This window comes from Falco rusticolus, chromosome 6 (assembly GCF_015220075.1).
Source record: "Falco rusticolus isolate bFalRus1 chromosome 6, bFalRus1.pri, whole genome shotgun sequence".
Taxonomy (NCBI): Eukaryota; Metazoa; Chordata; class Aves; order Falconiformes; family Falconidae; genus Falco; species Falco rusticolus.
The window spans coordinates 38,352,790-38,369,582 of record NC_051192.1 but is presented as its reverse complement, the minus strand read 5'-3'; the positions used below and the strand labels follow the sequence as shown (position 1 = coordinate 38,369,582).

At 40.3% G+C, this 16,793-nt stretch overlaps 1 protein-coding gene across 8 annotated transcripts in view; it reads left to right on the top strand.

The window, feature by feature from the left end:
• Positions 1-16,793, top strand: part of MAP7 (microtubule associated protein 7) — a 128,422-nt gene that overhangs the window by 8,749 nt on the left and 102,880 nt on the right. For 6 of the 8 annotated variants that reach the window (XM_037391638.1, XM_037391643.1, XM_037391642.1 and 3 more), the window contains exon 2: positions 5,043-5,185. The exons of 1 other annotated variant lie outside the window; for it this stretch is intronic. In XM_037391638.1, the coding sequence (XP_037247535.1) occupies positions 5,043-5,185 (143 nt within the window). Of the gene's footprint in view, positions 1-5,038; positions 5,186-16,793 lie in introns of all 8 variants that reach the window. One more of the 8 variants, XM_037391644.1, reaches the window with a different exon arrangement.

The window sequence follows — 16,793 nt, the reverse complement described above, 5'->3', positions numbered from 1 at the left end:
GGTTTTTTTGGTACCCTACAAGAAAATGGTCTTCATCTGTTAGCAGTTTTGGATAAACCTGAAGAACAGGATGAGAAAAGGATTGTGGATAATGCTGTAAAAGCATTAAAGCACACATGGCTTCTCAGTTTAGCTTGTGGTTTTCACAGTCCAAACGTTTCTTTCCTCTATTGTTTCAGTAGTTGAATAGTTGCTGAGTAGCTCTTGTAACAGTAGGGTCATACAAAGTATTTTAAAAGACAAAAGAATAAGTGAGTTCTTCAAAAAGAATTCTGAAGGTTTTATTACATTTTATAACTTGAGAAACTGAGGCTAGAAGTTATAACTTACCTTAGGCTTCGGAGAGCTTAAGGTTGGAAAGAAGAGCACTGGTGAGCAGACTGTCCTGGCTTCTGAAATTGGCTTGATGCGTCTGTGCCTTGAACTATTTTTTCCCCCCCCCCCCCCCCCCCAATCATTCTGGCTGACAATGAGGAATGTTTGAAGGCTGGAGGATAACTAGTGGTCTAATCTATTGATGGTCATATCTGGGTTTCATATAATGGCAGATGGTATACTTTTGTGTGTGTTAAGATTGAAAGCTTGTAAGACCATGAAGCTTTGAGGGGTTGGGATTTTTTTTTTTTATTTTTATGTTTTCTTTTTAGAGTTTTGGGGGTGGGTGGGAAGGTGGTGTTTGGGGGGTTTTTTGGTGTGTGTGTGGCTGGAGAGGTTCCCCCATCAAATCCTGACTTCTTGGTTGCTTGCTCTTTAGGTATCGTGTTGTTTTAAAACAGTATTTTAACAGCTCTTTTCCTAAGAAAATGGCAGGAGAAAGACATGAAATCTGTGTAAAATGTAGCTTGATGAACATACAATGTGTGTTTCATGGAGTGGGAGGAAAAAGCTGTATATCGTTAGTCAGCAGTCTTATGAGTGCTTCTGTTTGCAGGGCTTTTTATAGTCAATTAGTCTATAAATTTCTTTTGCTTCTTTTGCAATACTATATGATCCTGCATTCAGTTGCCTTAATTTTCGGTAATGTAAGCTAACACGGCCAACGATACAAGATGGCTTCCAGTCAGTGTTACATCGTGTGTTATTTTCTTGAAATCATAAAGTCCTAGTTACCACAGCCTGCCAACTCCTGTGAAACGTACGAATTGTCTTGTCTTCGTAAGGTATTTCCTTTCTGTTAGTTAGCTAACTTATGTTGAATACTGCCTTTTTTCTTCCCTCCCCACTGTGAAAGAGCAAAAAGGTTCACTTCAGTAAGCTCGGACCGGCAGAGTGCTTCACAAGGCTGTGGCTGTAGAACATGAACTTAATCATGTGCAACTCGTTATACTCAATCTCAGTAATGAGCTTCATGTAGTGTTTGGATAGTTTACAGGAACTGAAACAGTTCTGTGAATGAAAGAAGATAGCAAATCTAAACTTCAGCTGTTGGAAATTATCAGATTGCCTATAGTAGACTGTGCATAGGTATCATGGTGACTGGGTTCGACTTGCTTTTCAGTTCATGGATAGACATATCAAGCCTTAATACCTGATGTTAAAGCAGAAATATCAATTAGCGTGTTGTTATAAATATTTACATTTCCCAGATTACAATATAATTATATAATATTATCCTAATAGACTTTCTTCAAATTGATGTTTAAGACTATTGCATTTCAGATAATGTATTGTACAGGTGATTGTACCTATGAATCTAGTGGATGAAAGATGGTATCTTTAAGCTTAGTGGTTTAACTGATAACGAGTTTGAAAGTGTTGTAAAAAGGAAAAACTAATCCCCGCAAGATACACGGTTGCCCTCATTCCATCTCGAGAGAGTCTCACCCCATCAGTAAGAGCCCAGCTGTGATTGTATTGGTACACAGTATGACTAATGGTTGGGGGGGAGGAGGGGGGGAATTAGTGACAGGGGCTATGTAACCAAATGGTTTGTTGTGTTTGGGTTTTTTTTCTTTTTTGTTGGTTTTTTTTTGTTGTTTGGTTTTTGGGTTTTTTGGTTGTTTTTTTTTTTTTTTAAGAATTTAACAGCCTTGCTACTAAAATTATCCACCACTTTGTTCCTTCAAGGGAATGTTGCTTTCATCCCAGTTTTCATATAGCTGAGACACACAGCTAGGACAAGGCTGAAATAAGCAAAGCTTTCCTGTTAGGAATACCTCAGGAATTTATTTTTCTGCCCTAAACCAGCAGAGGGAGGGAGGGGATTTATCGGTATGGTCTGGTTTTATGCAGCGTTGGTACATTTTAATGCGTATTTAATGGTGTTATTAGGGAGGCATTTTTACAAAAACCCGAGTACCTGAAGTTATGTGGTATCTTCTGTTGTAATAGGTGTCTTTTATTTGTAACAAGTTGCAGGTGGCTGGAGTGCCATTTTATTAGGCATTTGGAAACATATTATGGGCTGGTATAGTTTCTAACCACAGAGGCCTCAAAATAAAACCATGCTGCATAAGCTGAATGTGCTGTTGGTCCTTTTTCTCTGTCGGAATTCACCTCTGCGTTAGTAAGTCAGCGGCAAGAAATACTCAACGCCTTAGTTGCCTGTGTGTCATAGACCAAATCCATCTTCGCCAGCTCCTGAAACATCAGGCTTAGTCATTACTACGTTTTGTACTCAGAGCAAGTCACTCTTACGGGTGCAGGAGATCTTGCAAGGACCAAGGAAGACATTCTCAGTCTTGTAGCTGTTCTCCATGACTCTTCAGATAATAGGGAAACGCTGACGCTGAAACAGTTATCATACATGTAAACCTGGAAGCCCCTTTGGAAGCCCCTCCACTCAGGTGTATTTTTGTGCTAGCTACTTCTTATATATTTTAAAATGCCTATTTAAGTAGTTTTGCAATCAAGGGTGATTGGTTGATTGAACATAATGTTTAAAAAGGCAGGAATCCTTTCTTGGTGACTTAAACGGTGATGGGGGAGGAGTGTTGTTTAACTAAGCTGCCATGTAAGTGTTTTCTGTTACTTTTGCTCTGTTGGCAACATTCTTGGGCATGTATGAATAGTATTTGTAGTACTAACTACTGTCCTCTTTTTGTGGCTATGTGCGTACTGTTATGTAGTATTTGTGGTAGGCATTAAGTGGATGGATTTGAGGAAAGGAGCTTTTTCTCTTGCAGGACAAGGTAGTAGCCTATATAAACCCCAGAAAGCAAACTTCTAAGCTAAAGAACAGCTTGTGTTAGAACTTCTTACTTTTTTTTTTTTTTTTTTTTGCCACACCCTTTAGTACAAAGTGTCTTTAACTGTAGACAAATGTCATCATGCATAGCTTCCGTGTACGCCCAGAGAGTCCAAGGTGTAGCCAAGTGGCAGGATGTAGCCAGGAGGAAATAGGTACCAGAGGTGGGCTGGGGGCTTGGTTCAGAACTGGTAGCCCTGCAGGAAACTTCTGTATGGCGTGGGTGTTTTGTGTCTGTGCTGGAGGAGGAAGAACGGTCCAGCTGAGCCTTCAGCTGGTGCTGTTTTCTTCTCCATCCACTGGGCTCCTGGCTGGTGAGCCTGAGATGTGTGAGAACAGAGCTGTCCTGCCAGCTGAGCATGATCCAGGGCTCCTCTGTGAAGAGCATCCCAGGTTACAGTGATACATACCATGTTGACTGTCATAAATTCTCACCCTTCTTCTTCAGTACTGTTACTCGTGCTGTTGAAGTGATCATATAGGTCTGTATAATCTTGTATTTTCAATATGAGCCACCTGCAGACTTGTCAATTAACTTATGTGCCATCTTGTGGTGGCTGCTGAGGTTACATTGAGATTGTCTTAAAAAAAATAAATCTCTAGTGGAGGAAAATCCTGTAACTTTAACACTATAGAGTGTTCCAGCTTGCAGCTTTTCTTAACTAGCTCACCATGAAATGATGAGTACACATTGAATTAGAGAGGTGGAAGTGAATGAAGATTAAGGTCTCTCTCTCTCTCTGGTATGTTGCATAGTGGCATTTGGAGCTGTGAAGGATGGAACATGCAGATTGCAAAATTTGTGAGCAAGTGCTCTGTCATAAACTGCTAAAGAAAATCCAGAATGCCAGCATATAAAGGGAATCCGACTAGTTAAAACCACCCAGGCTGTATTTTGTCCATTTTGCAAACTGTATGTTAATGTTTGATGCTGTATAAACTAATGGTGTGATACAGAATATTCACTCCAAAAGTCCTTTTGTTGTTCTGTGCTGTCTGGGCAAGCCAAAAATCCTGATTTTTGAGTTTTCACACATGGAGAAGAATGCTCCAACACCTGTCTGTAATTGTGGGCGTATGCATTCCTAATGCAAAAAGTATGCACTGCATAGGAAGGTGATTAAGTTAAGGGGTGTGTGGAGGGGGAGACACCCAACACATGCATCTATGGAAGAAGACTCATACTCATTGTTTTAGATTAGGCTAAAATTTCTAAACATGAATAAACAGAGCAGCTGGCAAAACGCAGGTTCGTGCCTGGAGCCTTCCAGGCTTCTTTTCACTCGGTGCTCATCTGCTTGTGCAAGCGCAGCTTTATCCTCCCACTGCCCTGCCAGGAGGAGGGAGCAGCCCCTGCTGCCGAGGTGCTCCCAGCTCCCCGCACGCGTGCAGGAGACATCGCTCCCAAGGCCGGCTCGCTGCAGCTGAGGAGACAACGCTCATAGACCCCTTTTGATTAGGATGTGTCAGTGTTGTCAGGGCAACTGTTAACAGTGGCGTATCATATTTTCTCCTCTTGTGTTGCGTGCTGAATATTTTAGTGTGCTGTAGCTGGAAGAGGATTGCAGGGAAAAAGGTGCTGCAGCAAGAAACCTGGAGCTGTGGGCTGGGATCTGATTGAACAGGTTAAGACGGTGACGGGCAGCATCCAAAACAATGTACCTTTAATTAGGGCTTTTCTTGAAGGTAGGGAAAGACTGCAAGCCTGTCGCTGCCGACTGGATGTTGGTATTTGTCAGCTGTTTGCATACTGCTTATCCATAGGGGATCTATTACAAGTGCTCAAATGAACAGGCAGTGTTGCAGCTAAGCAGGGACTGGAGTTTCTTACTTTTTTTTTTTTTTAATAAGCAAGAAGCAACAGCAACATGCCTGGTTCAACTACTGCCCTTCGACAAGAGAGACTGAGGAAAAGTGCCAGGCCAAATCCGCTGGGTTTATTTACCATCAATGAAGAGGATGAGCAGCAAAAGAACAGGAATTCCAAAAGACTGAAAGGTATGTCACGGTTCTGCAGTGCGATCAGGGCTGTGTGTGGAATATGCTGCACAGCAGGCATAACGTTTTATTAGCTCTTCTGTGGGCTGTAGAGACTGTGAGTGAGTGGTGCAGTCTGGCAATGCATATTGGCACCCACAAATGCACTGTGCATGATAGGTGCCTGTATTTAAATCCCCTGGATTGTTATGCAATCATCTGCTTTGGATATGAAGAAAAAAATACTTTTTAGTTATAAACCCCTCTTTTTCTGGTTAGGGATAAGGGTTCTGCATCAGAAATATATCAGAGAATTTCTGTGTGTTTTCTTTGATTTCTGTGCACAGTCTGGATAAATACCTGGGGTTTTTTTTGTTTGGTTGGTTGTTTTTTTTTGTTAAAGGTGATTGTAAGCTTGGAGAATACAGAATGCAATACCGCCTTGTTATAGAAGACAGCCTTGCCAAAGACAATGTAAAATTAGCTATACTTCTATTTGTGTGCATAAGGGGCAGAGTGCCTTTGGCAGAGTATAGAAAAATACATATTGTTCAAATATGCTGACTTTTTCTGACAAAAAACCCCCTAAACCAAGAAATTGTAATTGCTAAAGAAAAATATTTATGGTGTTTAACATAGGTGAGTGGTGGTGATGATGGAGGGATGCTGTTGGCCATTGATTTATAACAGAGATCTGTCAAGCCTGTGTAGTCACTGCTATCTTATATCGTGTCATTGATGTTTTCCACATGGATCATAGTGTTTAAATTCTGCTGGTCCGGCAGGGATCCTGCATCTTACAATTGTGACTGGAATATTAAGTTTGATCATTAGAATGTTTACCCTTTCTTGTGATCGAGTGATGTGAGCACTCCTTTTTGTGGTCTTATTTGAGGGTATAAAGATTGTAACAGGTTTTTTTGTTTATTTACAAAACGAATGTTAGTTTGTAGTCTTTTTTTGGTCTTATTTGGGGTGATAAAGATTGTAACAGGTTTTTTTGTTTGTTTACAAAACGAATGTTAGTTTGTAGTCTTTTTTTGGTCTTATTTGGGGTGATAAAGATTGTAACAGATTTTTTTTTGTTTGTTTACAAAACGAATGTTAGTTTGTAGTCTATTTTTGGTCTTATTTGGGGTGATAAAGATTGTAACAGATTTTTTTTGTTTGTTTACAAAACAAATGTTAGTTTGTAGCCTCAAGACACCTTTCAAGTTTCAGATGTTACCATTCTACCATGTAACAGGAGAGGCTAGCAAGCATTTAAATAGCAAATTTATGCTATGCATATTTATTAGCACTGATTCATTTACAGCTACCTGTTTTTTCTTGAAGGAGAAAGGTAGCTTGGTAGCTGTTAGAAACAAATTCAGAACGCAAGATTTTTTTGAGTTTGCAGCTTGTACTTTTTTTCTTCTTTCTTGAAGTGGCAAAGAACCTGACAGATTTGAGTGTTGTGCTAAAATTTATATTGCTTGTCATTGTTAAACATGCCTGATGTGTTAGGGTCTTGTGTACATAGTTACCTGCTCTTCTGTATATTTGAAATTGCCCATATAAAATGGGGTACAAACTTTAGTGTGAGGTTGAGTTTTTAATGTTTTAAGAAGCATATTACTTTCCTTTATCACCCACTGGATGACGTCCAAAGTCAACAGTCCACAAAGCTAAGAATTAATAATTTTCCTGGTTTTGTTCAATGGCACTGATAGTTTCCCAGGGTAAAAGTTCTTGTTGACTTAGCTAGTGTGTTCTACTTGCAGTAGTTATACAGATGTGCTTATCCTTTGACTCTTTTGTTATAACTGAGATTCCATTTTTGATTATTCCTTTTTTCTGTTGTTGCTGTGAAATGTCAGTGCACAAATGTGCACAGAAGCACAGACAGCAAACTTAGAAGTGCATCTGGTTTTAAACATACCTAGTGAAAAACAATGTAGGATGCTGTACCAGTTATTTTGGAAGCACACTCACTTGTTTTTCCTTTAATAAATACTTGAAATGGCTCACACTGTCTCTAGAACCCCATTTGCACACTGATACGTGTAGTTACTTACCCTCTGTACATTTGCATGCATTGTTAGTGGTTAGGTGAGTTTGAGCTGGAATGCCTGATCATGGAGAATGCATGTATTCAGGGTGGTGTTCTCCCTTCCCCGTTATCAAGAAAGGTCACTCCAGTGCAGCTCTGAGAGGAAGCAAGATGTGTGATGGACCCACGTGTGGCTTCCTTGAGTCTTAAGAGTCTGTTGTTCTGTTGCCACTTCAGTGTTTGCTTTGTCTTAGTTCTTTACCTGTCCTATTTGCTCAGCAAGCACCTGCAGCTGCTGAGAAGTTTCTTTTTTTCTTTTTCCCTCTCTAGCACATACTAAGTCAGTGTCATCTTCAAGGGAGGTGGGCTACCTGTCTTCATCTGCAGTTTCTGTAATCATGCTGGACCTGTGTTTGTACAGCAGTTCAAAACCCAGGAGGCCTTTAATGGATTTGATACTCCAGAGTAATAAAGCAGCTCATTCCTCCATTAAGGATATTTTGATATCATTACAAGTTTTAATATAATTGTTATTTTGCTAATTGAGGTCTTATAAGAATACTCAGACTTGATTAGAGTGTGTATAAGAGGTTGTTGGGTTTTTTGTCATCTGGGAAACAAATATTTATGTGGATCATAAAGTGGCTAACATCTGTGAGATTTTCTGTAAATTGATAACAGCCATTTCTTTTCTTGTCTTTGGCTGGCTGTATTGTAATCCGACAAGTCTGGTAGTGGGTTTGCTCTTCCAGTGTAAACAAATAATTAAATGAAAATGTTAAGGATTTTTTAATCTGCAGTTATTAAAAGCCTGCAGTAATCTTTGTAGCCACATGCTCCTGACAAAGTTCACATCAAAGGAAAGGAAGTATTCCCTGCTTTTTCACCTAATATTTCAACTTCCTTTCCTCCTCTTGTCTTTGGGACAAGGCCTGCAGTTTTGTTACGTGTCTGTATAGTACCCACTATTGCAGGGTCTTGAGGTCCAGCTGTTCTGTAGTAGAACAGTGCAAATAAAAATTACTTTGAATTGCCTTTTTAAACTTTTATTGACTGCCTCTGTTGTCCTCTCCCGTTATAAAATACAAGAATTTTGCTACATTGTGCACTCTTCAAATACAACTTGTAGGGGTCAGCAGAAGCTTATTTTACACTTGAATTGTTTTAAGTCACCAGCTTTCCAGCAGTTCTGCAACTGTATCCATAAAGAAACCAGATGAAATAGGCACAGAATCATACACTTAGCCGCTTGAATATTCCCTTGAAGCTTGTGTTGTAAAACAAATATGGTTTCTGTTACTGAAGATAGTGAGTGAATGTGGTTCTTTATGTTAATCGAAGATATGTCCAGGTAGATTAGTATTTAACAAAAGGTATCCATCCTGTGTGTGTGACCTTTGGCCTCAGCCATTCTTCGAATGCAGGCACAGGCAATTCCAGTCACCTTAGTACTTCCCTCCTCTGCCCTGTTGATTTTGTGCACCTTGGATGTAGTCTTAATAACTCTTACTCAATTTTATGACATTTTTAGGTGATGCCCCCTCTCCTTCCACTTGGGGAGATGGGAGGGGAATACCTTCTCAGCCTGTTTATAATGTTGTGTTTCTAAAATTAACATTTGAAGAGCATAGAAAAGCAATTGTCATACTTCTGGATAATGAATTGAATAATTAATAACTGAAATAGCCACCTTATGATATTTATGGCAAATTAATGAAAAGAAGTCTTAACTAACCTAACAATGGAATCCCTCACCTGCCTGCTTATTTAAAACTGGTCAAGGAACGTACGTCTAATCTGCTCCATGAGTATTGCTGCTAATGCAAAGCTAGACATACATGCTTTAGGTCTCTGAACAGTAACACTGATTCTTTGTCATCCTGAAAATAAGAGAAGGGCTTTTTCCAGTCCTTTGGCACATGGCAGCAATGTCTGTCATTACCAGGAGATTTTGCTGCTGGTGCATGGATGGCAATGTTTTCTGTTATGCTCATTTCAGTGGTAAGATTTGTTCATCCAGAGAGATGTGGGAGATTTCTAACATGATTGTTTATGTTCTTAGTCTCAGTGTTCTGCATGCATTAGGGAAATATATATTCCTTGTTAAACTCCGATTGGCTAAATTTTAATTCACTTGTTCTTTTGTTGCTGTGTGTCTACACCCAAACACAAACTTAAGATACCCAAAAGAAAAGGGAATTTGGCATCTTCAAGGGCATTAAACTGATAGTCCTGGAAACTGAAACTGTATACTTACAAAACAGGTACTGCATGGGGTGTGGAAGTGTAATCTTATCCCACGCTGTGGAGTCTGTGCCTCAGGCTGGATGCAGAATGACATCTTGGTCTCTGGCTTCCACCACGCTTTAAACCAGCAAAACTGCCTGGGATGGTGGTTCTCTCAATGGGGCCTCTTGACGCTAGTCAATAGGCTGACCTCCAGTTTGTTTTGGGCAGAATGGTTAAATGCTGGTGAACTGGCTCAGCAAAATCAGGTCTTGGAGGTTTTCATGACAGTTGGTAGCCTTATCTTGCCCATCTGCATTTGAGGCAAAGTTGGGGGAAGGAGTGGGTGGAAGGAAGGAAAGGTACCAATTCTCATTACAATACTGGTTGCGTAAGGGGGCTGGACGGAGAACCTGGACATGTGGTTTGTCATCCTGCACCTTCCAGTGAGTTATGCTAATGTTTCTCTGAACTTCCTCCTTCTTTCTGCTAGCCATGGTCAGAAGAAGATGGGTCCAAAAATATCTGTGATTTTCCTGGAAATTTATTTTAGAATAATTCTCCAAGTATCTGGGAGGTACGTCCTTAAAAAACCTCTGTATTCATTATCTAATTTGCAGCTGCTGAGGATGCAGGAGGAACTTGTGTTTGGGGATTTTTTTTTTCAGGAAGCAACTAAAAAGCTGTCTCCTTTGTAGTATTTCACCATTCATACTTGTAGGTGCTGGGTACCATAAAATAACTTATTTGTAATAAAGACAGAGATATCCTCACATAAAGTAATTTATTTGCAGTAAAGCAAAGAGATTGTACTGGAATCAGGGAATATGTCTTCAGACCAGTAGAGCAAATCTGATTTGTTCAGTCCCTCTGGCTTTCAGAGTGAAAGTCCCAGGTCTGAGGACTTGGCTTTGTTGTAACACAGTCTGTTTATCAAAGTGTGTGCTGGGATTACTGAGAGCTTATCTATGCTGGGTAAGAGTCATCTTACACTTGTTGATCAGCTCTGTGAGAAGAGGCTTCCACTGCTGATTCTGGAGGATTTTATTCATGTATTTTGTCAACTGTTTTTGTAGGGGGGAAACAGCCCATGATCTGTTCATGTGCTCAGGGAGCATACTTGACATTACGTGGATGGCAGAAGTTCAAAACAGTACCACATCGATAGTGTGAAGGATAGCTGTTAAGAGGAATTCAGGTTAACTTGGCGTGTGAATTGAGGATAACCCTAATCAGGGAAAGATTGAATTTTACAAAGTAACTTTTGTAAGTAAACAGGGTTATTTCAACCGAGATGTAAATGATAACATGGTATTCATCAGAGCTGTTCATGTGAGAACAGGGTGCAGTATTTGGTTACTGTACTTGCAGGACAGAATGCTTGTTGAAGTTGCAAAAAGATGGGAGTTCAATTTAATTTAGACAACTCTCAAGAAAGATTTATATAATAAGAAACACCACTCATGAAAGATTGATAGCGAGCAGTGGTTATTATTCATTGTTACCACTATAAAAGTAGTGGCTTTAAAAACCTTGAATTTGGAATACAATTCCAACTGTGAGGAAAATATGTGTAAAAGGGGAATGTAGGTTTACAGTTATTTCTTCTGGGAGAGAGAGAGGAACCTGGAAAGTGGTAGATCTGTCCAAGGATCTTGAAGTTCTCTGAGGTCTTGCTGCATTCTTCTTTTTTTTTTTTCTGAAAATATGCAAATAATACCCTTTCATGGGGCTTATACAGTAACTTGCCATTGGAATAACATGATAGCAAGGAGAAATTGACCTATCTGTACCATATTACACATGCCTGGGTAGTACTATGGTTTTTATTTTGCACTGAAAAAACCAGAGAATAGCTAAGCATGCATTATTTTAAAGAAATATGTTGCAGTCAGATCCCCTGATGTTTTTGTGATTGTAGTATTGTCAAGAGTCTTGACCCTCTTGCTGCTGTTTGCAAGCTTGCTCAGAAACTGCTCTGTCCGTTTACTCCTTCAAAGTTGCCTTTGTATCCAGGTACATAGAAGTCTGGCTTTATTTTTAAGAGAAAACCTTTCGCTTGTCATATTGAACTCCAGAGAAATTAGTGAGTACTGGCTTAGTGTTGCTTCTGGCCATGCGCAAGTAAGTGATGATGGAACTCTACTCATTGCTGGGCTCAGCTGAATCGGTGGGAGTACATAATTTTTCTTCCTGCACAAACTCACATGTGTACATTCGTTGCTTACTCAGCTACCCACAGGGTACTTTTTGTGCCCCCCCGGCCCCCTGCTACTTTAAATTCAATCTCTACTTTTCAACTGGATAACTTGTTTTTCTGATATTTGAGTATTAAGAGTTCTAAGTGAAAGCATCTCAAAATAGTTTTGTATTATCAGAATTCTCTTCAGAAGTTATTTGTGTGTGTGTTGTTGGTTTTGGGTATTTGGTTGTTGGGGTTTTTTTTAAGCCATGTTAAGGAACTATTTAACCCAGTCTAACCAACCTCAGGCCACAACAGTAATGTCCCAGGACAACAAACGCCACAATGATTGATGCAATTTTCTCTGTTCTAATGAACTACCTTCATTCACTAAAGGCACATCTCACAGTGCGCTGTTTTTGCAGCCAAGTACTACTTGAAACTCATACATAGGAGTCTCACCTGCATTGAGTTGAAGCATGGTATGAGTAGATGCTAATGTCTGTGGGTCAGATCTGTATAATGAAGGTGAGGGAGGGTATGGGCACTGTTTAATAAACAAATAAAAATACAGATGAAGCATCAGAAATGAAATTAGGGAGTACTGTAAAACCTGGGCTTTCACATCTTGCTGCTTGAAGCAAAATATTTTTCTCTTTCAGTGGAGTGGAATCACATTTACCAAATTCTACACAAACCTCCCATTTCATTGATTTATAGGTTTGCCTATGACAGCCACTGAACAGGCGAATTGTCCCAAGCTCCATCTCAGTGATCTGTATGTATAGATGTTCTTTTTATGCTAGCAGTTTCAGAGAAGCACTTGAATGTTAGCTACACTTTCTCTTTTAAATTATTAACTTGCTGATAATGGCTGGAATAAACAGTTCAGTAGGCAGGTCACTGCAGCTTAACCTGGATGCAGGTTTCTCTAGGAAGTAGAATGTGTGTCCCTGTACTAAAGGTGGAGACAAGGTGTTTGTGGCAGGCTGTGCTAGTGGAAAGCTAAACTGCTCTGTCAATACTGACACATGCCTGTAGCTGCCCTGTGTGTGTGTGTTGAATTATTTTGAACAAGAATAATACTTTCTGTAGCTTCAATGGGATGATGGTACAAATTCTTTCTGCGTAATTGTTTGCCGGATTAAAAGTCCGTTGGAGTTTTTGTTCCCTTTTATTAATGCTGGTCAAATAGATTATCTTCTTGTTGTTTCATATCTGTTGAAACCTAGTTTTGCTCTTTAGCTCTGTAGAGGAAACACAATTTTTGTCAGGGATTAGCTATGCTTCTATACGTTTGAGTTCATGTCAAATTTATGGAGTTTACCTGTGCAGACGTCAACAAGAGGAAACTGGGTTTGGAATCAAGAGTTACAGCAAATTAAGCACAGCTATCTGCTGAGACTGGTGGAAAGCAAAATGTGGGAAGCAGAAGAGATTCCAAATCATAGAAATCTTCCAGTTGATGCCCTTCACTTAGGAATAAAAATTTAGTTAGCTGAAGCACTCTTCCTTTTCTGGTACTAGTGTCTATGCAGCTGGCTTCAGGGAAAGCAGGGGTTTCCTGTTAGAAGTCATAGTTGTGGATTTACAATTGTTCCTTAATCTCAGCCAGTGGTTTTCAGTAGAGTGTATTGGAGGCTGGATTTAAAATCAGCTTGGAAGAGGAGGCAAAGACTCAGTTTTCTTAGGAGCTGAGTTACCCAAAAACCTCATCAACCCAGGAGAAACACTCAAGGTACTGGAAGTCCCAGAAGGGACTCGTACTTACATATGGAATTTGTAGTTTGGTTGCTGGCCACCCGCTTTTCAGTCTTCGTTTCTGTTGTTTAATACCATGACAGTCTGAACCTCCAGCCATGCCTACTAATTGGCCTAGTCCTTTACATGGATGTTGATTTATTATTTTTTTTTTTCACAGCCAGCTTTCTTCTGCGTCTTCCTCTTACATCTAAAGCAAATGTAGAAACAACCATCCTTCCACAATCTGACATGCCAGGCACAATTGCTCACAGATCTTTTCTGTGATCTACTGCTGATTTTTTTTTTGTTTTTGTTTTGCATTGAAGGGTTGTGGAAAGAGGATGGTGCCACTGCACACCCCTGCAGCTAGGAAATACTCCAACTGGTGGAGTTATATCTTCAGAAGAGCCTTGCTGCAGCCTAGTGCCATAGCCACCTCCTATGGCATGCTATGCTGTACTAGAAATGTGCTTTCTTTCCTTGTGAGGAATGGGGATGCCTCCTGAAGGTTCTGAGGATAATGGATGTCACAGAAAACATTAAGAAGAATTTTTATTGTCTGTGTGCTGGGAGACAATGAGGAAAAGGAGTGAGGAAGTAACGTATGTTTTCAAAAATATTTCTGCAGGATGCCTGAACTCTAATTTAATTGATGGGAATATGATCATAGTGCTGATGTCTGGGCAGAGACAATCTGACTAGTTGAAAGTCCAGTGAAAGATCCTGGACCTAAAATCTCGTAACGTTGTAAGACATACTGTTAAGTGTGCTGAAGTGGCTAGGTTTTTCCATTCTTGAATTCCAGATCTTTCAGCTTTATTTTAAATTCCTGCACAGGCAAGGTTTATTATAGAAATGCTGACTGAACTTGATGCACGCTGTTGTATCTTAGTGTACAAAGCTATCTTGTTTCTCAATTCTGCTTCAGAGAGCTTTTCAGAAGGCTGTTTTGGAAATGCAGGTTTATCCAGTTACCCGCCCTTGACATGAGAAGTCATCCTTTTATGCAGCCAATTCTAGCTTTGTTTTTTTCCTTTTTCAGAGTTTGTTTCCTCATTGCCTGCATGCTGACTAATGCACTGCTGAAAGTTACAGTACTAAATTTCAGCTTGTATACTAAGACACCATGAATGACATCAAATGTGTCTGAGCTGTTTTTGAAGACACAGAGGTGTCATGTCAGTGGAGTTTGCACTTGTGACTGCACTCACCTCTCTGAGAGCAGCAGTGGCAGTATGGCGGAAAACAAACTGCTGAACCTTCATGCCTGCCATTCCTTCTTATTTTTAACAGCTGTTTCATTGAGGAATGTGCTCCCCATCTTGGACATGCAATCCACGCAAACTCTAGTCAATGTTACTTTCATATTTTGTGTGTGTACCCTTTCACTAGAAAAATCAAAACATGTTTACCTCACTCTTATTCCCTGCAACAAAGGAAGAAAAAGTAGTTTGTGTTTAAAAAAACCCATCCAAACAAAAAAGCCCACAACCTTCTCCAGCCATCTAGCTATGTTAAAGTGCTGTGTTTAGTTGCAGTCTGCAGTTACTGCAAAATATGAGGGTAAAGAAAAAGCAGATGGCAGTCGCCATCTGTAAACCAGAAAAGGACAGCAACCACCAGCTGCTGAATGAGGTATTGGCAATAAACCCAGGCTGCAGACCAAGCAGCTTGTGCTTGTCATTGTGCCTGGGTTATCAGCGTTTTGGTATGTTCTTACACTTCCAATCTGTCTTTTCTGAAATACTTCAGAGTGTATTTATTTATTTTTGTGCCAGGATTTTTCTTCACCAGGTTATTCTCAAGTTTAAGAAACACAGCTGTCAGATAGTTTGCATTCAGGGAGTCACTGTGAGCCTCGCTGTCCGTGTGAGTTACCTGGATTGCTACTGTAAACGACATCTCAGATGCTCAGTGTCACTGAAGACTGGATGCAGAGTAGCTTTGCTTTTCACTGCAGTATGTTTAATATAAATCTTTGTAGTCAATAACTGATGCAGAGCATAGGAAAGTAGTATAGAGAAGACTGATGCTCACACCATGGTGATACTTATGGATACATCCTTTTCCTGTTAGACTTCTGTTTAATCACCGTCCTTACAGATTTCACTTGTTTGTGGCATCTGCATGATGAGCGACATTCCAAGGCTGAAATATTTAAGGTGACAGTATGATGATTTGATCTTCCTCTCCCAAGAAATGAAGACAGCATCTCCATGATTGCAGTGTGTTGGGAGTTCTGAATAGGCTCCTGACCCCAAGGTTCGCAGAGGTGACTTATTGATTTATGCTCATCTTAATTCTGCAAACAGACCCTGATATTGCCTGGCTGTAGACAGGAATTCAGTGTGTTTTGCTGCTACTAGCAGTTCCCTTTAACACTCAGTGAAGATTTCGCTTAAATTTTGAGAAAGTGCTGTTGTTTGGTCTTTTCCTTTGTATTATACTCCAGGCTTTGATTATGGAGTTTAAGAAAACTTGTCCTAGGATTTCTTTTCAAAAATATATGGATAATTGCCAGTAGCAAGCTCTTACCACATGTAGTCCCAGATGGTGAGGCTGTAGCTTTTTTTTTGGCTATAAATCAAGGCAAGAAGGTTTTGCTGATGAAATGTGGAAGTCTACAGACCAGTTTTCAGTGGTGTTCTCGGGCAGAGGTACTTTAAGATGTCTTTGACCTCTTTTGTTTGTGGATTATTGGGTGTTTTTTTTTAAGTAGGGGAAATATCTGTTCAGGCTTATAAGGCCATAATGTTAAGTTACCAAAAGCTTTAAGGAGGGGCTCTGTGTTAGTGGTAGAAGTTACCCTCCTCTGTTTGTTACCATTCACTCTTGCTTGCACTTGTCGTGGCTCCTAGGAGTGTGGTTTGGTACAGTATCAACACAGGCGGAGCAGAGAATGGATTGAAAGGAGCCCTGAGGAGAAGGACTTCAGGATACCGGTGGATGAAAAGCTCAACATAGCCTGACAGTATGTGGTTGCATCCCAGAAAGCCAAGCAAATCCTGGGCTGCATCAAAAGAAGTGTGGCCAGCAGGTGGAGGGAGGTGATTCTCCCCCTCTACTTCATTCTTGTGTGACCCCACCTGGAGTATAACTCTGGAGCCCCCAACATAAGAAGGACAGGGAAGTGCTGGAGCAAGTTCAGAGGATGGCCATGAAGATGATCATGAGGCTGAAGATGATCATGAAGATGATAGAGGGCTGGAGCCCCTCTTCTATGAAGACAGGCTGAGAGAGTTGGGGTGGTTTAGCCTGGAGAAGAGAAGGCTCCAGGGAGACCTTATAGCAGCCTGGCAGTGCCTAAAGGGGGCTTATAAGAAGGGTGGGGACAGACTTTTTAGTAGAGCCTGTAGCAATAGGACAAGAGGTAATGGGTTTTAAACTGAAAGAGGGTAGATTTAGATTAGATATTAGAAAGAAATTCTTCACTGTGAGGTTGGTTA